This window comes from Rhinoraja longicauda, chromosome 6, assembly GCF_053455715.1.
Source record: "Rhinoraja longicauda isolate Sanriku21f chromosome 6, sRhiLon1.1, whole genome shotgun sequence".
NCBI classification, from domain to species: Eukaryota; Metazoa; Chordata; class Chondrichthyes; order Rajiformes; family Arhynchobatidae; genus Rhinoraja; species Rhinoraja longicauda.
In genome coordinates, this window is record NC_135958.1 from 42,493,932 (window position 1) to 42,521,354 (window position 27,423).

General features: G+C 44.2%; 1 protein-coding gene across 3 annotated transcripts in view; it reads right to left on the bottom strand.

Moving 5' to 3' along the window:
* Nucleotides 1-657: 657 nt before the first annotated feature.
* The window catches only part of jph3b (junctophilin 3b), a 154,230-nt gene continuing 127,464 nt past the window's right edge, over nt 658-27,423 (bottom strand). For all 3 annotated transcript variants that reach the window (XM_078400870.1, XM_078400869.1, XM_078400868.1), the window contains 2 exons: nt 14,642-15,528; nt 658-1,893 (listed from right to left, as the gene is read on the bottom strand). In XM_078400870.1, coding sequence (XP_078256996.1) covers nt 1,813-1,893; nt 14,642-15,528 — 968 coding nt within the window. In that variant the 3' untranslated portion in view covers nt 658-1,812. The remainder of the gene's footprint in view (nt 1,894-14,641; nt 15,529-27,423) is intronic.

Genomic DNA, 27,423 nt, shown 5'->3' on the forward strand with positions numbered 1-27,423 from the left:
GTAAGCAGTGGCTGTATTTTTGCTGCTGGTGCTTTAGGGCACCATGTTAGGCAGGCCTTTGTTTACACTGGTGGACATAAGAGATCCCATGGGATCATTTGGGAAGGGGCATGGGAATACTCCTGCTTTCCTGGCCACCATTATCTTCCAAATCATATAAATGAGTCCGTTATTGACCTTATTGCTATTTATGTGCTGATGGCTGTTGTGTTTGCCTGCTTTGCACCAGGCAACACAGCACAGAAGCATTTCAGGATCTTCACAAGACTTTACAAGTGGTAGTCAAGGGGAAGTCCCTTTCTTGTTCTGATTACGTGTTCCCTTCATTGTGTTCACAGCTGAAATCTTAATTGTAGTCAATTGGTAAAATCTGTTAATTTCTGTGTAAAACTTACATGACAGTTTCAGGCATTAAAATGGGTTGCTTGTGGAGTGATGACTGATACTGTATGAAGATGAAGGCGAGGAGATGCAGCTGAATTTCTCTTGACAAGATAGTGTTATCATCTCTATCATGTTTAGGCTTAAGCTATTGACAAGATTTAGATTTCAGAAAATATCGTTGTTTGAACAAATCATTACAATGCTCATGTCTTCGTAAATTATTATTATTAGGATCAAAATAATACCTAATTGTTAATAATTTATAAATCCTTAACGTGGACTGATGTCAATATTTGATAACTAGCTGGGATTAGGTAATTTCAATAGGATTGATATTCATTAAAGATGCATATTTATAGCAATTTCCTTTTTTAGTTTGACTACCGACATTAAATTCCTTAATTATCAAATCTCTATCTCAAAGTCAAAGTTAGACCTTCTTAATTCCACAGTTGCCTGCTATTTACAAGTGTTTTTTTTTAAATCTTTTCAACATTTCATGTCAGTTACAGCTTTGGAAGCAGTCCCATACTGAAGGACCATGAAAAACAATTGAGAAAATATATCTGTTAAAAATCAGATGCAAAAGGCACAAATTCTTGAACTCAGAATTAACTCCTTAAGTGCTGAATTGTTTTTTTGTGACTTTCTAAGATGTGTACATTTTCATGTCAGGAAAATTATTTCCATTAAAATTTAAAATATTGAATATTACAAAATAGAATTATAGAAAAGTTTTCATTTGAATCATGAACATTTCTTCTTTCACATCCTTGGAAAGAACTAAACAGCCATTTGCAGATTCTGATTTTTGTTTTGGTGCAGTAATACTACTGTTAATCAAAAAACGAATACATCCTCTCTCACCTTTCAAGTACAGGAGTCTTCTTTTCTAAAAAAAAGGAACTGATTAAAAATTATCAAATAATTGTATCGGCTTGTAATAGAACCTAATGAGTTGATTAATATGGTATAATTACTGTCTTCAGCTCATTTTAATCAAAATATTATGAATGTATCCACAACAATAAACAATAGAACATTATAGTTTTGAAAATTGACTTGAGTAGACCAACAAAAAATACAGTAAACTACAGCATCTTGAGTACATTCAGAGTAAATCCTCAAGGATAACCAAATGGTCTTTTCATTTCTTGATGCCAAAACTAAGATAATGTTACCTTCGGGCTAGGTTGTCTACAGTTCTTCTCTTCAAACAATGCATATTAAATCATTGAAGTGATGGGGAAGCATATTTTACCATTCTGTCATGCCACAGAGCTATTTTATTTATGCCATTAACTTTGACTAAAATCCAGTATTGATATCTAGGAAAGGCAAAATGTGAAGAACTTGACCACGTTCTCAGACTTTTTCATATTGAAGTACATCAGTTTTCTTTTACACAGTTCATTGACAAATAGGCATTCAAATAAAAAAGTGGATAAACAAAATGGCGACACCAATGTTTAGCAAAATCACCATAGCAACCAGAATGGGGTTGGAGCCCTAAAAGACAAAAGAGACAAGATTTACAAGTCATTAATATTATGTGCCCACAGCAAATCTCACAAATACATACCTGACATATTTTCTCTCTTTTCAAAAGGAACTTTATCTAAATTATTATTTAAAGATGTTAATTATTATGAATCATAATTTCCTAAATAGTTCATCTTCACCTGTTATCCCATAATTAAATTAACATTTCCAAAAGATGGAATTTGTCTGTACACACAGACTTGAGCTCAACATTCTGTTCGTAATAGTCACCGTTTAAACAAAAGTATTTACATGAAAACAAATCAAAGGACCATTGAAATTAATGTAAAATGTGTTAATATAATTCATAATAACTTACATAATTGGAGTGATTTCATAATATTTAGTGTTTCAAGTCTCCTGGCCATGTGATCCCATCCCTGAATCATTAATTGTGTAGAAACCACGACTAAAAAATTGTGAAGAAAACCTGGAAGAGATTTCACTCTCCCTTATCACGAAGTATCTTGAAAGCGTACTTGGATTGGTGAGTGCTTACCAAATTTATTTCACAAATGGCAAAAGTGTCTACGATACTGGAATTATGATGTTTTGTTTTTAGTGAAAAATATGAAGTGCCTCTTAGCCTACTAACATTTTGAAATTCTGTCCAAAAAATCAAGCTAGAATATAGTGTAAGAAAATACCTGCAGATGCTGGTACAAATCGAAGGTATTTATTCACAAAAAGCTGGAGCAACTCAGCAGGTCAGGCAGCATCTCAGGAGAGAAAGAATGGGTGACGTTTCGGGTCAAGACCCTTCTTCAGTCTGAAGAAGGGTCTCGACCCGAAGCTAGAATATAGTTATTGATCATGAATCATTACAATTTTTCACTTTGTGAATTGTTGCTCCAGTGTACAAAAGCAAATCTTTTTTTAAGTTATTAAGGTTTAGTCTGTGTTCACATTAGCAAGACAACCTTGAAGCATCAACTAATAAGGACAAGACTGCCCTTGTCCCGTATTAAGCCTGGATGGCACTGTAGGTCCGGACACTGTAGGTCCGGACACTGTAGGCCCGGACACTGTAGGCCCGGACACTGTAGGCCCGGACACTGTAGTCCCAGACAGTATAGGCCCGGGCACCGCCTAACGGATGTTGCGTAGCAACCCGCCTCCCTGCCCGGGCGGCCGCCATTGGTGGAGCGGGAGCACATGGCCACTGGCTGGGTGAGGTCACGTGGGGCGTGGGGCAGTGACGTCACCCTTTGTCCCCTATTTGGGAGTGAGGAAGTTGGCAACCCTACTTACGATAGAAAGTCAAAGTACATTCCCTGGATATTTATTGATGGACACATGTTGTAGAATCGCAGTGGCAGAATATGGGGAGAATTCAAATATCAACATTCTTTGGGTCAGAAAGACCGGAAACATGAGTGCATCAACTGTGCCCTGTCTACAAGAAGAACAGAGGCCTTTTCTAATGTTATCTCCTTTCTGCAATCTATGAGGCACACAGGGAGCGCTGGAATAAACTTTGCATGACCGGATAGATGCCTCCTTACTCCCACCACTACCAGCATAAGGTAACCAGGAGCAACTTACTAACGTGTCTTCAACTACATTTCCCAGTCCCATGACTCCACAATAACCGCTGACTTCACTGAAATACTCAACTGCTTTAACCTCACTCAACACGTAAATTTTCCCACCCATAACCGTGGGCACATTCTGGACCTTGTCTGCTCCACTGGACTAAATCTACATCACCTCTCTGGCTCCGACCCCACCCTCTCTGATCACTTAGCCATCACCATGTCTGTCAACATTCCCACCCCAGCTCCAAAGCAAAAACGCAAAATAAACTTCCGCAAGCTGAACTCTGTTTCACCTACCTCGCTCTCATCCTCCCTCTCTGAAATAATGTCCGCCTCTCCCTTCGTTGACCTCCACAGCCCCTCTGACCTCACTGACTACTACAACCGCACTCTCTCCTCCTGCCTCGACCAGCTTGCACCTATAAAAACCAAAACAGTTTCCTTCACCCACTCTGCTCCCTGGTTTACCCCTGAACTCCGCGTGATGAAAACTCATGCCCGCCAACTTGAAAGACTCCGCAACAAAACAGGTCTCACAATTCACTCCCAAGCCTACAAAGACCACATACAGCACTATAAAGATGCCCTCTCCCATGCCCACTCCACCTACTACTCTCAAATAATTCACTCTGGCTCCGGAAACCCAAAAACACTCTTCTCTACAATAAACAAACTCCTCAGCCCCCTGGACACCATCTCCCAATCATTCACAGTTGACAAATGCACCACTTTCCTTTCATTCTTCCAAAGCAAAATAGACAACATCTACAGCACCTTAACCACCAACGCACCTGCTCCCCCTCAAACCACCTGCCCCCCCTTATCCTGTCAGCCTCAGTTCTCCCCAATCTCCACCACCGACCTCTCTGACCTCTTCACAGGAATAAAAACTGCCACCTGCTCTCTGGACCCTCCAGCTTTGTCAAGGCCTGCCTTCCTGCTCTCTCTCCACTTATCACTGCAACAATAAACTCCTCCCTGTCCACTGGCATCGTCCCGCCATCCCTCAAAATCGCTGCTGTCACCCCCATTCTGAAAAAACCTGGTCTAAACCCTGACACCCCAAACAACTTCAGACCAATCTCCAACCTACCCTTTCTGTCCAAAGTTTTGGAACGTGCTGTAGCTTCCCAACTCAAATACCACCTCTCTACCAATAACCTGTATGAAACTTTCCAATCCGGATTCCGCTCAAACCACTGTACTGAAACTGCGCTCCTCAAAATCACAAACGACATTCTCCTCTCCTCCGACGCTGGCAACCTCAACATCCTCATCCTACTTGACCTCAGCGCCGCCTTTGACACCATAAATCACTCCATTCTCCTCACCCGACTTGAAACCTCCCTTAACATCACCGGCACAGCCCTATCCTGGTTCAAATCTTACCTCTCTGACAGACACCAGTTCATCTCCATTAACAACTGTAAATCCCCCACCGCTCCCCTCCCCCAAGGTGTCCCCCAAGGCTCAGTCCTTGGCACCCTCCTCTTCATCCTCTACCTGTTCCCCCTTGGTCAATTAATCCGCCGTCATGGTCTCAACTTCCACTGCTTCGCCGATGATATCCAGCTCCTCATCTCCACCAAGCCAATCTCCTCCACCACACACTCTACACTGACAAACTGCATTACTGAAATAAAATCTTGGCTTCAATCAAACTTCCTCAAACTCAATTGCAACAAATCTGAAATCATTATCATTGGTCCAAAAATGCTCACCAAATCCACCCAAAACTTCATCCTCAACATTGATGGTCTCCCAGTATCCACCTCACCTCACATCCGGAATCTTGGAATCATCCTTGATCAAACCCTCTCCTTCGACAAACACATCAAACACATCACAAAGGCAGCCTTCTTCCACCTCAAAAACATTGCCCGTCTCCGTCCATCCCTCTCCTCCACAGCTGCAGAAACCCTCATCCACGCCTTCATCACCTCCCGTCTGGACTACTGCAACAGCCTCCTCTATGGCGCACCCTCAAAAATCATCAATAAACTTCAATACATTCAAAACTCCGCTGCCCGTCTACTCACACACACCTCGATCCGTGACCATATCACCCCCGTCCTTTATAAACTCCACTGGCTCCCCATCCCCCAGAGAATCCAGTACAAAATCCTCCTCATAACCTACAAAGCCCTCCATAACCTGGCCCCATCCTACCTGACCGACCTCCTCCACAGGCACACTCCCACCTGCACCCTCCGCTCTGCCGCTGCCAATCTCCTATCCCCCCACATCCGGACTAAACTCAGATCCTGGGGGGACAGGGCTTTCTACATCGCTGCTCCCACCCTATGGAACTCACTACCCCAAACCGTCAGAGACTCCTCCACACTCACCACATTCAAAACATCGCTGAAGTCTCACCTGTTCAGTACTGCCTTCAACCACTGAAGGTCACCTCACCTTCTGTCTCCTTTCTCTGTTCATTTATTTATTTGCTTATTTATCTATTTATTCATTTCCCCTATGTTCTCAAAATCTCTGTAAAGCGTCTTTGAGTATATGAAAAGCGCTATATGAATAAAATGTATTATTATTATTATTATTAAGTGAGACAGCAGGACCAGGCTGCCGCCAATTGTAAGTTCTGCTCCAAATGATTTCAAAATGACTTGAAATATATTACTAATTCTTTATCACAGCTGAATGAAACTCCTGGAAATCCCTGCAGAATAGTTCTGTGGGAGTAATTTCTACAACCTGATTCTAATGCTTCCAGGAGATGGCTCACTACCACTCTATCAAGTGTAATTACTATGGCCTTGAGAAATAAAAATATGCTAATTTGCACCTTGTAAGATTTCATAACGCCTGATAGCTACTCGAGGATCAGAGACTTGTAGAACCATTTAACAGAAACCCATCAACTCTCTCAAGATTCTGCCACATACTTATACAACTGACAATGGCTGGGACCTACCAATCAGCAGTTGTTTGGGATATGGGGAGATCCCACATAATCATAGAGGGAATGAATAAACCTAACATAGACATGACAGGACAGGGTATTTACACGATGCAACACACAAGTTATTTAGGTAGCTTAAAACCCAATGGTATGAACATTGAATTCTCCAAATTTAGGTAACTTACCAAGTCCCCTTCATTCCCTCCCCCAACTCTTTCCTGTGCCCCACCTGGTCATGCATCCATTTCTCCTCTCCCCCACCCCTTCCACCTACATTCGTTCCTCTGGTTTCACTGTTCGTAACACTCACTTCTGTCCTCATCTCACATCTTTAGTCTTTCCATCCTTGGCTTTTGATGAACCATCTGCCTAGATCCTCACCTGCATCCACCTATCACTTGCCAGGCTTTGTCCTGCCCGTCCTCTCTTCCTCCCACCACCACAATCAGTCTGAAGAAAGATCCTGGGCCAAAACATCACCTATCCGTGTTTTCCAGAGATGCTGCCTGACCCTCTGAGTTACTCCAGCACTCTGTGAAACGTCACCTGTCCATGTTCTCCAGAGATGCTGCCTGACCCTCTGGGTTACTCCAGCACTCTGTGAAACGTCACCTGTCCAAGTTTTCCAGAGATGCTGCCTGATCCTCTGGGTTACTCTAACACTATGTATCTTTTTATTTTAACCAGCATCTGCTGGTTAACTACCCTGTTTCCACAATTTGTGCTGTGTATAACTCAATTAGTTTATGTGTATCTTTAAATGTTATGATGTCATGGAAAGCACATTTTCCACTAATTATTTTGCTACCTAAGTGGATTCATGCAACATGTGTGTAGGAAGGAACTGCGGATGCTTGTTTACATCGAAGATAGACACAAAATGCTGGAGTAACTCAGCAGGACAGACAGCATCTGGTTATCCCACTGAGTTACTCCAGCACGTTGTGTAGCTCTTCCATGCACCATGTTGTACATTGTAAAGTCTATGATGCATAGGAAAGAAACTGCAGATGCTGGTCTAAATCGAAGGTAGACACAAAAGGCTGGAGTAACTCAGCGGGTCAGGCAGCATCTCGGGAGAGAAGGAATGGGTGACGTTTCGGGGTGGTCCCGCCCCCTCCCCTGACATCAGTCTGAAGGAGGGTCTCGACCCGAAACGTCACCCATTCCTTCTCACCCGAGATGCTGCCTGACCCGCTGAGTTACTCCAGCATTTTGTGTCTACCAGTAAAGTCTATGCTGTTATTTGTCTTAAGTAGCAAACTGAGAATCTCTCTTCAGGGAAAAAAAAATCTCGAAATATTTACTTGTCCTTTTCAACATTTAATGTTGTATGTGTGTGTGTGGGCCCAGATACTGACATTGTCACCCCTAGCAGGTTGATGGGAGAGAAAGAATTTTAAACTGAAAATAAAAATAATTTAATGAGAGGATAAGGAATGTTTAATGATTTCTGCACGATGGATTAATATGCCATTGTAGAAGAATATTAATATCTACATGAGAAATTAACAATTGCAACCAATATTTATCGTGCATTATATTTTAGATGAGGATAAATGTTTCAGTGTTTTAGTATTTCTGAGCATGGGAATCTTCAAATGACATTATCTCTAGTGTGACAACAGCCTTTGTTTCCCTCCCTTGACCTGGCTAATATATAAATTCTTATCTGACCAAAACGTGAATCCTGCTTTTAATTATCCTTTGCATTTGCCAGTGACAACAAGGCAGTTATGCATATCATGCTCCACTGTATTAAAGAGATTAAAAGCTGTTTGCATTATGCAGGCACAGTCCAAAGATAATTTATAATGTCCTGCAGGAATTTAGATTAAGCACCTAATGCCAAATATTGAACCTGATCCTGGATTAAATGGACCATTTTCACCGGCCTTCAAGCGTGCGATGTAAAGGGAGCTGGCTACGTATATACTCTTGAAAAATGATTTGTTATTAGTGTATATTAATATTTTCTATACAAAGTGGTGTTATTTAGTTGCAGGTAGCACAGTTCATTTCTGGTACTTCAAATGAAATCCAGTGAGCCTTTAAGGTTTAATCTGTTGCTAGGTAACTACCCAGAAAGCCAATCACACGCCTGTATTTAATGGCTCAACAGATTGGAGGTGTTGTGCTTCTGAAAATGAACTGCAGTGGGGCGGAAAAAAACCTTGTAATATATTGACGCTTGGATATGAATTGACTTAATAATTAGACATGCCTCCCCTCTTCCTTGGTGCTTAACATGAATAAGTGATGTATCCATTACAGGATATGAACAGCTGATTTCAATAAATTGATTACACCTATCAATTTCCCTGCAACTGTAATATTATTTTTTTCATCAGGCATATTTCATGACTTACTCTGCACTAATGCAGGAGAGGTACACCATAAGTTAGATAGAGCTCTTAAAGATAGCGGAGTCAAGGGGTATGGGGAGAGGGCAGGAACGGGGTACTGATTGTGGATGATCGGTCATGATCACAGTGAATGGCGGTGCTGGCTCGAAGGGCCGAATGGCCCACTCCTGCACCTATTGTCTATTGTTTATTAATTAGATTTAGTTATCTTATACAATTGGTTATATTGTACTTTCTGCATTTACTTCCATGTTTTATCCTCACTACTTTACACTTCCACTCAAGCAAAATTAAAAACTCTCTCTCAGATGGACTTCTCGATTGCATTGGTCAAATGATCTTTTTTTAATAAGAGATATAGTGTGGAAATAGGCCCTTTGGCCCATCGAGTCCGTGCTGACCAGCGATCACCCCGTTCACTAGCACTATCCTACACACTGGGGACAATTTACACTTTTACCGAAGCCAATTAACTTATAAACCTGCATGTATTTGGAGTGTGGGAGGAAACTGGAGCACTCAGAGAAAACCCACGTGGTCACAGGGAGAACGTACAAACTGTGTACAGGTAGCACCCGTGGTCAGGATGGAATGAGGGTCTCTGGCGCTGTAAGGCAGCAGCTCTATCGCTGCACCACAGTACTGCCCTATGGATAAGAAACTCCGGTCCATTGTGTTTTTATTAGAGGTAAAGGTGTCAATTAGACATCGTTGTATTAAGTGCATGCAATAAAATTCATGGCCTGTTTTACATCTCCCTGTTTTTATTTCTATTGAAGATGTAACTGACTGTAGAATTCTGATTGCCAAAATGTCTTAGCTGCCTTCTCATGGGAATTAAAATCCCACAGTTAGGTCATCTTATGCGATCCTCCAACAACAGGGAAATGCACTTCTTTATTGCTGCAAAGACAATCTTTATACCTTGAACGGGATGAAATATATAGGCCTTGTGCCAAAGCCAGAGGCTGTTGGTCTGTTTCAGCCTTTGCCTGTTGCAATAGGTTTTAAGGTGGAATTAATAATATAAATAAGGGCCGTGAAGAGTCATTAAATAATCCTGTTATATATAAAACTGATGGTGGATCTGGGTATCTCAATGATACAAAACTTTACAACACAGTAAAGTGAACATAGAACAAGTGAACAAGATATTATCAAACTTTGCAAGGCCTTGGAATGAAATGGGTAACCTCCTGGCAGTGCAGTCTAACTGGTACTACTATGATGTACATGCACGGTGGCACGGCAGTAGACCTGCTGCCTTACAGCGCCAGAGACCCAGGTTCAATCCTGGCTATGGGTACTGTCTGTACAGAGTTTTGTACGTTCTCCCCGTGACCTGCGTGGGTTTTCTCAGACATAGAAACATAGACATAGAAACATAGAAAATAGGTGCAGGAGTAGGCCATTCGGCCCTTCGAGCCTGCACCGCCATTCAATATGATCATGGCTGATCATCCAACTCAGTATCCCGTACCTGCCTTCTCTCCATAACCCCTGATCCCTTTAGCCACAAGGGCCACATCTAACTCCCTCTTAAATATAGCCAATGAACTGGCCTCAACTACCTTCTGTGGCAGAGAATTCCACAGATTCACCACTCTTCGGTTTCCTGCCACGCTCCAAAGACGTACAGGTTTGTAGGTTAATTGGCTTGGTATAAACGTAAGTTGTCTCTAGTGTGTGTAGGGTAGTGTTATTGTGTGGGGATCGCGAGTCGGTGAGGACTCCGTGGGCCGAATGGCCTGTTTTGGTGCTGTATCTCTAAACTAAACTAATTTGGGGAGCTTTTTTCTAAATTCCTCAAGATGGCACAGCAAGTTGACAAAGCAATTAAGAAAACATACTTGGGTTTGTTAATTGCACCATTAAATACGGGGCAGAGATATTAATGGCAAACCTTTCCAAATCACCGGCTAGGTTTTAACTGCAAATTATGCAAAATAATTAGACAGGTTATGTAGAGAGATCATGTGGGAAGCTTACAGAGATAAGAGAGATCAATTTTATGATTGGAAAATATAGGAGTACTCCTGGAGAAGAGAGAATGAAAGGAAGCCTAAAGGAAAATATTCATAATTTGGAGGGGCTTTGATTAAGCCATCAGGGGGATCTGTTTCAGCTGCTGGTGGTGGTTAGTAATTATGAATCATAGATTGAATGTACCTGGTTGGAAGGATTCATAAACTGAAAACAATGACTAAATATTAGAGAAATTAAAATAAATTCTGCACAGCCAGAGGGATGTTAAAAATCTGGAACTTCTAAAAAGGAGAGAAGAAATGGACTCAATAGGAAAGTTCAAAAGGTCACTGATTAAGTGCTTGACCAATTTACACAATTGCAATGATAAAACTGGGAGGGCGAATGAATGAATGAATGAATGAATGAATGAATGAATGAATACAGAATTGTCACGTGACGAGTCACAGTGAAATTAGAAACATTGAAACATAGAAAACAGGTGCAGGAGGAGGCTATTTGGCCCCTCGAGCCAGCACCGCCATTCACCGTGATCATGGCTGATCATCCACAATCAGTAACCTGTGCCTGCCCTCTCCCCATGTCCCTTGATTCTACTAGCTCCGAGAGCTCTATCTAACTCTCTTTTAAATTCATCCAGCGAATTGGCCTCCACTGCCCTCTGTGGCAGAGAATTCTACAAATTTACAACTTTCTGGGTGAAAAAGTTTTTTCTCACCTCAGTTTTAAGTGGCCTCCCCTTTATTCTTAGACTGTGTCCCCTGGTTCTGGACTCGCCCAACATTGGGAACGTTTTTCCTGCATCTAGCTTGTCCTGTCCTTTTATAATTTTATATGTCTCTATAAGATCCCCTCTCATCCTTCTAAACTCCACTGAATACAAGCCCAGTCTTTCCAATCTTTCCTCAGATGACAGTCCCGCCATCACGGGGATTAACCTGGTGAACCTATGCTGCACTGCCTCAATAGCAAGGACGTCCTTCCTCAAATTAGGAGACCAAAACTGCACACAATACTCCAGGTGTGGTCTCACCATATTCTTTGGGTGTACAAAACAAAGAACAAATTCTTTGTTGGTCACACCCAAGGTAATTAGAGGAGCGATGAAGACGGATGGAGTGTAACGATGAAAAATTGGAGGTTGTCATCCACTCTGGTGCGCATAAGAGAAAAGTGAAGTATTACATGGTGAGAGATGTGTTTCAGTACATAAATCATTTAAAGCCCACATGCCCAGGGTATGCAAAGAGGCGCCACATAAATGGCACTGAGGAATCAATTGAACAGCTGACTATAACGGTATGTGGGAACAATGAGCTCATTCTAGGACTCTGTGAATATGTATTGATCAAATTTCTTATCGTCTGCTGATTAGGGTTTGAAGAAAGCAGAGTAAGATTCTTAGGAAAGGAAAAGTGTCTTGCATATAAAACAAATAGGACATATCACAACATAAATTGCCATGGCATTATTCTTGTTAGGTTAATAACATATATTTTGGCTGTGTGCTACAACTACATTACAACTTGTCTCACTGTTAAACCGTTTACTGGGACTACAGATCCTTCTGCGATCGGTTCATTTTATTATTTGAGTTATTTGAAAGTTTAGTTTAGTTTAGAGATGCAGCATGGAAACAGGCCCTTCGGCCCACCTAGTCCGCGCCGACCAGCCATCCCCGTACACGAGCACTATCCTACACACACTAGGGACAATTTTACAGGATTTACCAAAACCAATTAGCCTACAAACCTGCACATCTTTGGAGTGTGGTTGGAAACCAGAGATCCCAGAGAAAACCCACACGGTCACCGGGAGAACGTGCAAACTCCGCACAGACAGCACCCGTAGTCAGGATCAAACCCGGGTCTCTGGCGCTGTACGGCAGCAACTCTACCGCTGCGCCACCATGCCACCGTAAGGTTGGTAGATTTAAATAAAGTGTGCATGAGAAATGAAGCAAAGACTCAAAATACAGTTGAGTCTAAATCCAACTGAATAGCAAAATGGCCCTGAAGCCATTGTTTGTCTGTTTGTCAATGGTTTGGCTTCTAGTTGTCCCTGTGTTTCTGTATTAAATTAATTGTTTATTTAATTAATTATGGTTGACTATGTCCTTAAATATTCTTATTTATGAATTGAAAAGAAACATTTCCCATTATTATTATCCAGAGAATGTGTGACAATTTATTAGCAGCAATACCGTTTTTTCTTTAGATTTGATTTACATTTAAATTGAAAGTAGTAACAGGAGTGACCCAATGACCCTTTGAATCCTCTCTGCCCTTCAATCAGATCATGGCTAATCTCCAGCTTTGCTGCCTTATCCTCATTTCCTCTGGATGTTCTTAAATTAGCAAGAGAAATAAACAATCCGAATGTAATATATTTATCAGTTGTAACTCGTTCCTTCCATTTTGTTCGGTGTAGAGCAAATTTGGTCTGAATATTGCAGCCAATCTGGATCTTTTTGCAGACAATGGGTTACTTATTTAATTTTATAATTATTGTGCCTGACCTGTGCAAGGTGCACACATTTATTGAATTATTGCTGTTTGTTGCTGACAATGTAGTATTGTGCAACAAATGATCAAAACAAGGATGGCTCGGCGATAGAGCTACTGCCTTACAGCGTCAGAGACCCTGATTCAATCGTGACTACGGGTGCTGTCTATATGAAGTTTGTACGTTCTCCCCGTGACCCGCGTGGGTTTTCTCCGAGATCTTCGGGTTCCTCCCACACTCCAAAGACGCACAGGTCTGTAGGTTAATTGGCTTGGTACAAATGGAAAATTATCCCTAGTGTGTGTAGGATAGTGTTAAAGTGCGGGGATCGCTGGTCGGTGCGAACTCGGTGTGCCGAAGGGCCTGTTTCTGCGCTGTATCTCTAAACTAAACTCAACTAATCCCAAAAGAAACCTACATTTAAATCTAAGGTATCACAAAATGCTGGAGTAACTCAGCAGGCCAGGCAGCATCTTGGAGAGAAGGAATGGGTGACGTTTCGGGTCGAGACCCTTCTTCAGACTGATGTCAGGGGTGGCGGGCAAAGAAAGGATATAGATGGAGACAGGAAGACAGTGGGAGAACTGGGAAGGGGGAGGAGAAGAGAGGGACGGAGGAACTATCTAAAGTTGGAGAAGTCAATGTTCATACCGCTGGGCTGTAAACTGCCCAAATCAAATATGAGGTGCTGTCCCAAGCGAAATATGAGGTGCTATGAAATCTTTAAATCTACTGATTTACATTACATTAAAATGACTGGTAAAATTTTATTTTCCATAAGTCAGCTGAACTCAATAACTCTGAAGAGCCATGATCTGCAAACAAAACTGGCAGCATGAGTCGCAACGTCATCTTTACCTTCTGGTGCTTTCTAAAGTGAGGGGAGGCAGTGCTGTGAAAATGGATAATGAGATAGACAATAGACAATAGACAATAGGTGCAGGAGGATGCCGTTCGGCCCTTCGAGCCAGCACCACCATTCAATGTGATCATGGCTGATCATCCACAATCAGTACCCCGTTCCTGCCTTCTCCCCATACCCCCTGACTCCGCTATCCTTAAGAGCTCTATCTAACTCTCTCTTGAAAGCATCCAGAGAATTGGCCTCCACTGCCTTCTGAGGCAGAGAATTCCACAGCTTCACAACTCTCTGATTGAAAAAGTATTTCTTCAACTCCGTTCTAAATGGCCTACCCCTTATTCTTAAATTGTGGCCCCTGGTTCTGGAAACTGTGGCCCCTGGTTCTGGATAGACACACCTTTGAGTGTCAGGAGTACAGTTGCACCATTGGTAGTTATTGAAATAGACAGGAGCTGCTTTTGTGCACTGGTCAGGAGACGTCAGCAGTAGAATATAAATATATTTCTATCACACATTGGTAAGTTTGCAAGTTACTTACTGAATTAGATTTATATTGAACCATTGTTTCTTCATCAGGCTGAGATATATTTACTGACTGTGAGTTTGGTGATGTACTAATGTCATGTCTTGATCGTGGCTCCAGCTTTACATTCATTCTCAGGTTCTCCAACCTCTGCACATTGGGCTCAGAGGGGGACATAAGTATAAAGTTCTCTTTATTTTGCATTGTGGGCTGCTTTAGCCTCTGTACTCCATAGCTGAGGAAGTCTGGATGGTAGTCTTCCATCATGTTTCTGGAGCTGAGGTTAGTGTAGTGTTGTTCTGAGTATGTGTCTTGCACATAGGAATCCATGCGTTGCAGGGGCTTCATTTCCATTTCATAGTTACTAAGTTTTTCTTCGTCCTGTTCATGCAACTGTTTACTTGAGTCGTGATGGTGCAACCGGTAGGATGTCCAGGAGAGTGTTGGCGACTCTGTCGCCGTTCTGTCAGTGAGTCTGTGGTTGTATTTGCATTCGTTGCCCCTCACCCTGATCTCCTCGACGAGTGACGTTGTGTTTGAGCTGCCGCCCCCTTTGCCTCCGCCGCTGCGATTGGCCGCCCGCTGCTTCTCACTCCACTTGGCAGATCGTGGGTAGTCACTCCTTCCCCCTTCCAGCAACATCTGAATGTCCTGCCGTTGGTCACATTCCGTGTTCATCTGCCGGACCAGCCTTGGGCCCTTTTCCCTGTACTTTGGTGGCGAGGTGGACGGTGAGATGGATGAGTGGCTTGGCACAGGACTGTGTTCTGGAGTGAGATCCGGGGGAGTGGTTCCTTTCCTGTAGAGCTCGGGGCTCTCTTCCAGTGGGAGACTCTCTGAGGAAACTCTGTCGATCTCATTCTCCGCTGAGTTTTGGAGTGTTGGCCTTTGATACTCAATTCCTGATGGGAAAACAAAGAACATAAACTTTCAAAAAATATTTAATACATAGCTTTCTGCCTTTTTTGTTAACTATAAGAAAATAACTGCAGATGCTGGTACAAATCGAAGGTATTTATTCAAAAAATGCTGGAGTAACTCAGCGGGTCAGGCAGCATCTCAGGAGAGAAGGAATGGGTGACGTTTCGGGTCGAGACCCTTCTTCAGACTGAGTTACTCCAGCATTTTGTGAATAAATACCTTTTTTGTTAACTACCACAGCATTGAACACCCACGGCACAGTTTCCTCCCAATCTGATTAAAAAGGAAAATCTCTAACCTCTTAAAACACCTATAAGGTTGAATAAATGGAGTTGACATCAATTGCAATTACCTTTGGATAACCATTAGCTATGGTGGAGAGTTATCTCTGCATTTTATACAAGGACGGTAATTTCCTGCAACAACTTCTTAATCTAAGATTCACTGGTAGACAACAACATCTGGCATATTAGGTTAACAACTCCACCATACCATACTTAAACACTATTGTTTTACGACCGCTTTTCCTTTCTAATACATATTTATAGAGTTTGCAAAAAATAATTTTGAACTTTAGTGTTGATTACCTTCACCTGTGGTTAAGTTAATGCATAAATCGACATTTTTTAAATTCTGGAATAAATGTAATTAAAAAATATTAACATTGCAATTTCACCAGGATAAATGAAACTATAGTAGATTTTCTATGAAATGTGTAGCGATGACAGAGATACTATTCAGCGACTGACATCTTACAAGTGGGGATTTCTGTATTTGCAGTGTCTTCTGAGTAGGGTTGACAACTGTCCCATATTAGCCGGGACATCCCGTATTTTGCGATAAATTGGTTTGTCCCGTACGGGACCGCCCTTGTCCCATATTAGGCCCGGGGGGTGTTGTAGGCCCGGACACTGTAGGCCCAGGGGCCACTGTAGGCCCGGACACTGTAGGCCCGGACACTGTAGGCCGCTGTAGGCCCAGGGGCCACTGTAGGCCTGGACACTGTAGGCCCAGAGGCCCGGGCGCCACCTAATGGAGGTTGCATATGCAACCTGTCTCCCGGCTCGGGCGGCCGCCATTGATGGAGCGGGAGCACGTGACCGCTGGCTGGGTGAGGTCACGTGGGGCGCGGGGGGGGTGTTTGGGAGTGAGAAAGTTGGCACCCCTACTTCTGATTCCCAGCTGTTTGCTGCTTTACAGTTGTATAATATTGTACAATACAATATTGCTGCATTGAATACATTGACCATTGGCCTGACTCTTTAATTAATATCTCGTGGCATCTTCAGTAAGAACCGAATCATTCTCAATTCCATTGTGGTCTTCGAAAGGCTAATTAGGGACAGTTAATGGGCATTGATAAAGAGCATGTTTATTTATTTGACTTACCTTGCATTAAGCACTTGTTCTTGCTTCATCTCAGTACTGCAGCTTGTAGCCTTTCTCCCTGCATTGCAAACTTGCTCCCACTTGTCTTTTCCCCGGAGTTCACTGTGTGCTCTAGCATTGTAATGCTGAATCTACTTTGGAGTTGGAGTTGGTATTTTGTAAGACTAATCAGATGCCATGTTCTGGTTTAAAGTTGAAGAGAGCCCAGGCCCTCTGCCCAGCTTGGCACTTCACTTTTGAGTAGATATGGAAAGTGACTTACAACTTCTTAGTCTGGAAGTTACTCATTGTGTAAACATTGGACTTGGCAGGAAAAATTGTTCATCTGTGCAGGTTCTTGGCTAATAATCAACGTTAGCGTAGATGGCAGAGATTTTTAAAAAAGATCTGTTTAAAGTTTCAAAATCCCCAGACTTGTTATTTGAACGGGAATCCTATTCTTGAATGTCGAAACAAAGAACTCCAGATGCTAGTTAATACACAAAAGGACACAATGTGTTGGCGTAACTCGGCGGGTCAGGCAGCATCCCTGGAGAACATGGACGGGTGAGGTTTCGGGCCAAGACCCTTCTTCAGACTGATTGTGGTGGGGTGGAGAAAGCTGGGAAAAGGGAGAGGCAGGATCTGCATGTGAGATGACGGGTCACCACCACAGCAAGGGAGAGACGTTCTGACAGGCAGCACTTTGGGGGGAAAAGGCCAAAGATAAGAAAGGCAGGAAAGAAGTTGTGAGACAAGTTTGAAGAGTTGTGGGTTGTAAATAGTGGTGCCAACTATCTCACTCCCAAATAAGGGACAAAAGGTGGCGTCACCGCCCCGCGCCCCACGTGACCTCACCCAGCCAGCGGCCATGTGCTTCCGCTCCACCAATGGTGGCTGCCCGGGCAGGGAGGAGGGTTGATACGCACTCTCCGTTAGGCGGCGCCTGGGCCTCCAGGCCTACAGCGGCCCCTGGGCCTACAGTGTCCTGGCCTACAGTGTCCGGGCCTACAGTGTCCGGGCCTACAATGTCCTGGCCTACAGTGTCCGGGCCTACTGTGTATGGGCCTAGTGTATGGGCCTACAACGTCCCCGGGCCTAATACGAGGCAAGGGCGGTCCCGTGTGGGACAAACCAATTTATCCCAATATACGGGATGTTCCGGTTAATACGGCTAATTGGCAACCCTAGTTGTAAAGCCAGAGGGTGGAAATTGGCGGGAGGGGGGGTGAGTGGAGGGCAGAAATAGGTGGAAGCCCAGGTGGGGCACGGGGGGAGGGGAAGAAGATAAGGAGGGGTTGGAAAGGTTAACTAAAATTGGAGTATTCAATGTTCTTACCCTAGGGTTATAAGCTTTCCACACAACAAATGCTTTTCACTGTACCTCACTACATGGGACAATAAACTAAGCTGAATTGAACTGAACTGTCCTGTTATTCCTGGACACAAAATGCTGGAGTAACTCAGGCGGCATCTCTGGAGAGAAGGAACGGTGACATTTCTTCAGGTCTGAAGAAGGGTCTCGACCCGAAATGTCACCCATTCCTTCTCTCCAGAGATGCTGCCTGTCCCGCTGAGTTACTCCAGCATTTTGTGTCTTTCTTCGATTGAAACTAGCATCTGCAGTTCCTTCCTGCACAACCTTTTAGTCACATGACAGTCACCTTCCCATTGTGATATTTTGTACATTTCTCAATAGACAATAGGCGCAGGAGGAGGCCATTCGGCCCTTCGAGCCAGCACCGCCATTCAATGTGATCATGGCTGATCATTCTCAATCAGTACCCCGTTCCTGTCTTCTCCCCATAACCCCTGACTCCGCTATCCTTAAGAGCTCTATCTAGCTCTCTCTTGAATGCATTCAGAGAAATGGCCTCCACTGCCTTCTGAGGCAGAGAATTCCACAGATTCACAACTCTCTGACTGAAAAGGTTTTTCCTCATCTCAGTTCTAAATGGCCTACCCCTTATTCTTAAACTGTGGCCTCTTGTTCTGGACTCCCCCAACATTGGGAACATGTTTCCTGCCTCTAACGTGTCCAACCCCTTAATAATCTTATACATTTCGATAAGATCTCCTCTCATCTAAATTCCAGTGTATACAAGCCTAGTCGCTCCAGTCTTTCAACTCCTCTTGGATATTTCACTTTGCTCAATGGCTAACAGAACAGCTAACTAACACTGGCTAACAGAACAGCTAACTAACACTGGCTAACAGAACAGCTAACTAACACTGGCTAACAGAACAGCTACCTAACACTGGCTAACAGAACAGCTGATTAACACTGGATCACAGAACAGAAAGATCTTTCAGTTCCCCATACAGATCCAAACAGGTTCTAGCTTCACTGTCAATCCTTGCTGAATCTTCTGGAATTCCGTGGAATGGATATTTCAGAAGTCCCTGAGGTGAACTCTGTGTGCTCTTAAAACTGAGGTGAGAAGAAACTTTTACGCCCAGAGAGTTGTGAATTTGTGGAATTCTCTGCCACAGAAGGCAGTGGAGGCCAAATCACTGGATGGATTTGAAAGAGAGTTAGATAGAGCTCATGGGGCTAGTGGAATCATGGGGTATGGGGAGAAGGCAGGCACGAGTTACTGATTGTGGATGATCAGCCATGATCACAATGAATGGCAGTGCTGGCTCGAAGGGCCAAATGGCCTCCTCCTGCACCTGTTTTCTTTGTTTCTATGTTTTTATGTCCCCCTCACTTCCACTCTCCAATCAGAATGGAATCAGTAGGAGTTCATAGAAACATAGAAAATAGGTGCAGGAGTAGGCCATTCGGCCCTTTGAGCTAGCACCGCCATTCAATATGATCACAGCTGATCATCCTAAATCAATACCTGGTTCCTGCTTTCTCCCCATATACCTTGATTCAGTTAGCCCTAAGAGCTATATCTAAAGCCCCTGTCCCACTTAGGCAACTTTTTAGGTGACTGTCATAGTCGTAGCAGGTCGGCAAAAAAACGGCGACTGGACCCCCCCAAGACAATGTTTACGACAAGCTACAACAACCTACCACCTAGTCGACGTCAAGCTACGGCAAGCTACCGACAACTGGCGACCCAATCGTCGCGACGTCCACCTACGACCACGCCTACGACAACCTACGACCACACAGGCAACAACCTACAACAACTGAAGTCAACCTACGTCTACCTGCGACAAGCTACGACCCTGTTGGCAACAACTGAAGACAATTCACGTCATTTTGGCCTCTGGTTGTGACGCCGGTACCTGTCGCCGGTTGACGTAGGTTGACGTAGGTAGTCGCCAATGGAATTCACCGAAGTCACACCGGTGACAACCTACGTCACCCGGTGACAACCTACGTCACCCGGTGACAACCTACGTCACCCGGTGACAACCTACGTCACCCGGTGACAACCTACGACAGCGCCCACGTCAGGAGACGTCAAGCTACGGTCATTGGCGTCAAACCCACAGTCGCCGAACATTTTTAAACTTTTCAAAATCCAGCGGCGACCAGAAAAACGCTACGACTCTTTGGAGACGACTCATGACCATACAGGCCACACCCCGGCAACCTTGTGGCAACAGCCTAGTCACCTGTAGTCGCCTAAAAAATTGCCTAAGTGGGACTCTTGAATACCTCTCTTGAGTTCCTCTAATTGCAACGGAAAAAAATATTCATAAATGGGCCTAGATAATGTTCATATAGAGCATTACACTGGCTAAACAGGCAACAACGACAGGGCAGTGTGATGCTCATTTAGAATCTGACATACAGTTAAACAACTCCTCCTCTAGGTACCAATGTTATCAATTTGCACTGGATAATAATTGAACCAGTGTACCGGATGCCTAAAATTGATGTGCCCATTTGGCTCATTTTATGAATCTCTCTAAAGAAAGAGACATTGCAAATGTTTTGTGAGTGAAAGCTGTAAATATTATTCCAAAACTGGTTTATAGACACAAAATGCTGGAGTAACTCAGCGGGACAGGCAGCATCGCTGGAGAGATTTCTGGAGATCTTTCCTGGACCCAGCACACTGAGCACAAGAATGTCCATTAACGCCTCTACTTTGTGAGAAGATTAGAGTTTCGGTATGTCAGAGAGGATTCTCTTGAACCTCTACAGGTACAGAGCATTTTGACTGGTTGCATTACGGCCTGGTTCGGCAACTTGAATGCTCAGGAACGAAGACGACTGCAATAAGATGTGAACACTGCCCAGTCAAGAAGAGTCTCGACCCGAAACGTCACCCATTCCTTCTCTCCCGAGATGCTGCCTGACCCCCTGAGCTACTCCAGCACTTCGTGTCTATAAACGTGTACTGACCTCCCCACCATCGAAGGGATTTACCAGAATCACTGCCTCAAAAAGGCAGCCAGCATCATCAGAGACCCACACCATCCTGGCCACACACTCATTTCACCCCTGCCATCAGGAAGAAGGTACAGGAGCCTGAAAACTGTAACGTCCAGGTTCAGGAACAGCTTCATCCCTACAGCCATTACGCTATTGAACACTACAACCTCCATTAAGCTCTGAACTACATAGACTATTATTGCACTATTATTGTTCATTGTGTTTTTTATGTGTACGTATGTATGCGTATACGTGTGTATGAGTATATATCTCTCTCTCTCTCTCTCTATATATATATATATATATGTGTGTGTGTGTGTGTGTGTGTATGTGTGTATAGGATCTGTATACATGTGTGTATTTGAGTATGTTTATACACACACATTGAACTTTTTTTCTCGTTTATCATATTGTTTACAGTGTACTATGTTTACATATTGTGTTGTGCTGCTGCAAGTAAGAATTTCATTGTTCTATCTGGGACATACACTAATAAAACATTCTTGACTCTTGAGAAGGAATAGGTGACTTTTCGGGTCGAGACCCTTCTTCAGACTGATAACTTTTCTGGTCTCGACCCCTGAAATGTCACCCATTCCTCTCCAGAGATGCTGCCTGACCCGCTGAGTTACTCCAGCATTTTGTGTCTATCTTGCCTTCAATGGCAGGTCTGGTAGGAAGGCCAATTATCCCCATGCATTGAGCCACTATTCCACATGTTGCCTGATTGGAATGCAGGGAGATGTCAACATTTCAGTCCCAGAATGTCTGCCTTTCTCATTCAAAATCAGATAGCTTCAGATGTAAAGAAATCTGAAATAAAAGCAGCAACTGGACTGCTGGTAACATATCAACATCTGTGCAACGATAAACAGAGGAAAAAACTGCAGATGCTGGTTCTTCAGTCTGAAGAAGGGTCTCGACCCGAATTGTGACCCATTCCTTCTCTCCCCAGATGCTGCCTGACCCGCTGAGTTACTCCAGAATTTTGTGTCTAACAGAGTTAACGTATCTGGTTGAAGATTTTCATCTTCACATCACATGTTCTTTCTGTCTGTATCAGAGCTGACCATTTCTGCTGTCAGTGTGTGATGTTCGTTCTCCATTAGTACAGTTTCCATTGGAACGTTCGATGGTGCTTTAGTATCACATGTGTGAAGTGCAAAAGCACAATAACATTTTTTTCTTACAAACAGTCCAGTAGAGTATTGCCATACCTAAGCACACTCCCGATTAGCAATTGTGCAGAAGTAGTCTACTGAACCCACATGCATGAGGCGCCATGTTTTGCCGCCATTTTCCAAGTCCAGTCCGTGCTCCATTTGTTTTGAGCGGTGCTGATTCAGGCAAGGCCCAGGCCGCCGTGGCACCTGCCATTGCCTTCCTTGGCCGACCAGCAAGCACCGTCCTCTCCTCGCCCGTCCACCGGTTCCCTCTCCGCTCCTACCGGCCTCGCCCCTCTCCCGCCGCATCCGTCCTCGTTGCCGGTTCCATCCTCCTGGTCTCTGGTCTTCGGGGGACGAGCAGCGATGGCTCGGTGGGCTCCACTTCCAGTCCGCAGTCCGCCGGGTCCTCCAGGCGTGGGTGGGCTTAGCGGCTACGCCCTGCTGGCCTCGGTCTCATGGTTCGTCGGGCCTTGCGTTTTCACCACGGTCTGCAGGTGTTGTGATTGGCCGCACCGCGCCCGGTCGCCGGCTCCCCCTGTAGGCTGCAGTGCTGTGTTTCGTTGATTGTGTTATCACCCTCTAATTGACCCTTTTAACCCATTTGACCACAGGATGGCTACATCTTGAGTGTGTGACAATCCTACCATAAATATTTGTGCTGCCCTGTCTTCAAACAACATTAACTCTTTCTGGTTTTCATAAATGCAACCTAACTATTTTTTTAGTTAGAAACAAAAAGATGGAGTAACTCAGCAGGTCAGACAGCATTGTTAGCTGTGGGCATCCAAATGCAAATTGGAGGAACAGTGTCTCATATTTCGCTTGGGCAGCTTACAACCCAGCGGTATCGATATTGATTTCTCTAATTTCAAGTAACCCTTGCATCCCGTCTCTCTCCGTCACTCCCCTCCCCCACTCAAGTTGTTGTACTAGCTTCATAGTCATCTTGTTGAGTCTCATTGTCTGTAACTCGTTTTCACCTAGCCCACAGCTAACAATGGCCTGTTTCCTTTATCATCATTACTTTTTTGCATATCTTTCATTCATTTGGTCTATATCTCTCTACATCTCCGTTTATATCTCTCGTTTCCCTTACCCCTGACTCTCAGTCTGAGGAAGGGTCTTGACCCAAAACGTCATCGATTCCTTTTCTTCAGAGATGCTGTCCGACCCACTGAGTTACTCCAGCTTTTTGTGTCTATCTTCAGTTTAACCAGTATCTGCAGTTCCTTCCTACACAGGAACTTTGATTGGATCTGGTTGTTTGTGGGCAAAAGAAAATGGCTGCTTTTAAAGGTGTTATAACAGGAGTTTAGGGCATGCATGTTCCTGTTAGAATGAAGGACACAGTAGGTGGGTGTAAAGGAACAAGGATGATGAGCGAAATAGAGGCCTTGGTCAGGAAAAAGAGCAGGGATAGGCAGCTGGGATCAAGTGTATCCCTGGAAGAGTTTTGTGAACGGAGGAGCAGCCTTAAGCAGGAAATCAGGAGGGGAAATAATATCAAGGGAAATCGAAATAGATTGCACAAGTTTGTTAAGGGAGAGAGGATGACTATGAGAACAGGGCCCCTCAGAAACCAACGCGGAGCTACAGGACATGAGCAAAACCCTCAATGAATATTTATCCTCTGGTTTTACTAGAGGAAGATGAGAAGACTGGGAGACTTGGGAACAGTTCATGGAAGTGTCTTGAGGACAGTCTGTATTACGTTGAGGAGGTGCTGAATGTCCTAAAGCAGATACAGGTAGATAGACCCCCAGGCCTGATGAGATGTCTACTAGGGCATCGTGGGAAGCTAGAGAAGAAATTGCAGGAGCCCTGGCTGTGATCTGTGAATCATCATTCAATGCAGTTGAGGTGCCGGAAGACTGGAGGATGGCTAATGTTGTGCCTTTACTTAACAAGGGCTGCCAGGAAAAGCCTGGGAACTATAGACCAGTGAGCCTAACATCTGTGGTAGGCATGTTACTGGAGAGTATTCTGAGGGATTAGATATATCTGCATTTGGATAGTCAGGGGCTGGGTAGGGGTAATCAGCATGGTTTTCTGTGTGAGAGATGGTGTTTTGTGAAACTGATTGTTTTTTTTTAAGTGACCAAAGGTTGATGAGGGCAAAGCCATAGATATTGTCAATATGTGCGATTCCCGCACATTAACACTATCCTACACACACTAGGGACAATTTTTACATTTGCCCAGCCAATTAACATATAAGCCTGAACGTCTTTGGAGTGTGGGAGGAAACCGAAGATCTCGGAGAAAACCCACGCTGGTCACGGGGAGAACGTACAAACTCCGTACGGACAGCACCTGTAGTCGGGATTGAACCCGGTCCTCCGGTGCTGCATTCGCTGTAAGGCGGCAACTCTACTGCTGCGCCACCGTGTCACCTGAGGGACTACTTTTTTCCCCGCAGAGGGTGGTGGGTATAGGGAATGAGCTGACAGAGGAAGAAGTTGAGGCAGGTACCATGACAACATTTAAAAGACACTTGGACAGGTAAATGAATAGGAACGGTTTAGAGGAATAAGGCCCAAACACGGACCGGTGGAACTCATGTAGATGGGGCATCTGGGTAGGCACAGGTCAGTTGGGCTGAAGGGCCTGTTTCCATGCTGTGTGACTCTTTGACCCCCCTCTTTCTCCGCTGTGCCCCACCTGGACACACACCTTTTTCTCCCTTCCCCCTTCCCTCCACCCACATTCCCTCCTCAACTGGCGTCATAATTCACAACTCTTCAATCCTTTTGTCTCACACCTTTGTCCAACCAACAGCCTATCAAAAACCTCCCTCACGAGTTGCTGCCTTACAGCACTTGCAGCGCCGGACACTGGGGTTCGATCCCGACTACGGGCGCTGTCTGTACGGAGTTTGTACGTTCTCCCCGTGATCTGCGTGGGTTTTCTCAGAGATCTTCGGTTTCCTCACACACTCCAAAGACGTGCAGGTATGTAGGTTAATTGGCTTGGTAAATGTACAAATTGTCCCTAGTGTGTGTAGGATAGTGTTAATATGCGGGGATCGCTGGTCGGCGCGGACCCAGTGGGCCGAAGGGCCTGTTTCCGCGCAGTATCTCTAAACTAAACTAAACCTATTACCATCCACGCTTTGTCCTGCCCCTCCACTCTTCTTTCACCCCCCCTCCCCACCCCCACCCCACATTTAGTCTGAAGAAGGGCCCTGACCTGAACACCTATCCATGTTCTCCAGAGATGCTGCGTGACCCACTGAGTTACTCCAGCACTCTGTGAAACGTCACCTATCCATGTTCTCTGGAGATGCTGCCTGACCCACTGAGTTACCCCAGCACTCTGTGAAACGTCACCTATTCATGTTCTCCGCAGATGCTGCCTGACCCGCTGAGTTACTCCAGCACTCTGTGAAACGTCACCTATCCATGTTCTCCAGAGATGCTGCCTGACCCGCTGAGTTACTCCAGCACTCTGTGAAACGTTACCTATCCATGTTCTCCAGAGATGCTGCCTGACCCGCTGAGTTACTCCAGCACTCTGTGAAATGTCACCTATCCATGTTCTCCAGAGATGCTGCCTGACCCGCTGAGTTACTCCAGCACTTTGGGGCTCATCAGCATTCTCAATTTATGATGTTTGTCTGTCACTCCTCGAGTTCAGATGTAGGTTTAGTTAGCTTATTTTTTAAGTTTACACTCGGCATTTTTGAAAGAATTCTAAAGTGTTAATGTTTGTATAAATTGTTCATGTTATTCTCCGTATCAATTTCAGCTTCAAACTAAAATTAGAGGGAGTCGTGTTTACTTCTTGGTCCCAATTTAATAATCCCACTGCAATCTGTGTGTAAGAATGATTAATTAACGTTCTCGTGACGTCAAATAAATTATACACGAGGAAGGTTAATTGGGTCCATAAATGTAATACGCATGCAATCATAATGGGAAATTTATGCCAATAAATCTGGTGAAATTACCATTCAAACCTTAGATTGAAATCTTTTAAACAGCAGGTAAGGACAGCAAGGTAAGGGGACTGTGGATGACCAAGGGAGGTTGTGAACTTGGTCAGGAAGAAGAAGAAAACGTATGTCAGGTTTAAGAAGGTGCCATCAGACGGGGCTGATGAGGAATATAAAGCAAGTGGGAGAGAATGCAAGCGGGCGATTAGTAGGGCCAAAAGGGGCCATGAAATGTCATTGGTGTGTCTGATTAAAGAAAATCTTTGGGGTTTTATACGTACGTTAAAAATATGAGGGTGACCAGGGAGAAGATAGGAACACTCAAAGATAAAGGAGGGAATCATTGCTTGGAGTTGGAGGATGTAAGTGAGGAACTAAACGAGTACTTTGCATCTGTATTCACTGAGGAGAAGGACTTGGAGGACAGGGAGATCAGTGTGGAGAATACAAATATGCTAGGGCAGTTTGAGATGGAGAAGGATGGTGCTGCTGAGGCTCTTGAAGAGCATTAATGTGGATAAATCCCCCGGACCTGATGGTTATTGAGGGAGGTAAGAGAGGAGATTGCGGGAGCCTTATTGAAGATCTTTGCTTCTTCTTCAGTCACAGGCCAGGTCCCAGAGGACTGGAGAGTGGCCATTGTTGTTCCTTTGTTTAAGAAAGGAAGTAGAGAGGAATCCAGGGAACTGTAGGCCGGTGAGTCTCATGTCACTGATAGGGAAACTATTGGACAGAATTCTTCTAGATTGGATTTACTCCCATTTAGAAGAGAATGGGCTGACTAGGGATAGCCAGCGCGGCTTGTACACAGCTGGTCGTGTCTCAGTAACTTAATTGAGTTTTTTGAGGAAGTGATAAAGAGGGTTGATGAAGGTAGTGTGGTGGATGTTGTATATGTGGATTTTAGTAAGCCTTTATATGGTACGCTGATCCAGAAGGTGAAGATGTACGGGATTTACGATGACTAGGCCGTATGGATTCAGAACCGGCTTATACAATAGAAAACGAATGGTTCTGGTGGAAGGAAGTTCTGGCTGGAGGTGTGTGACCAGTGGAGTTCCACAGGGAT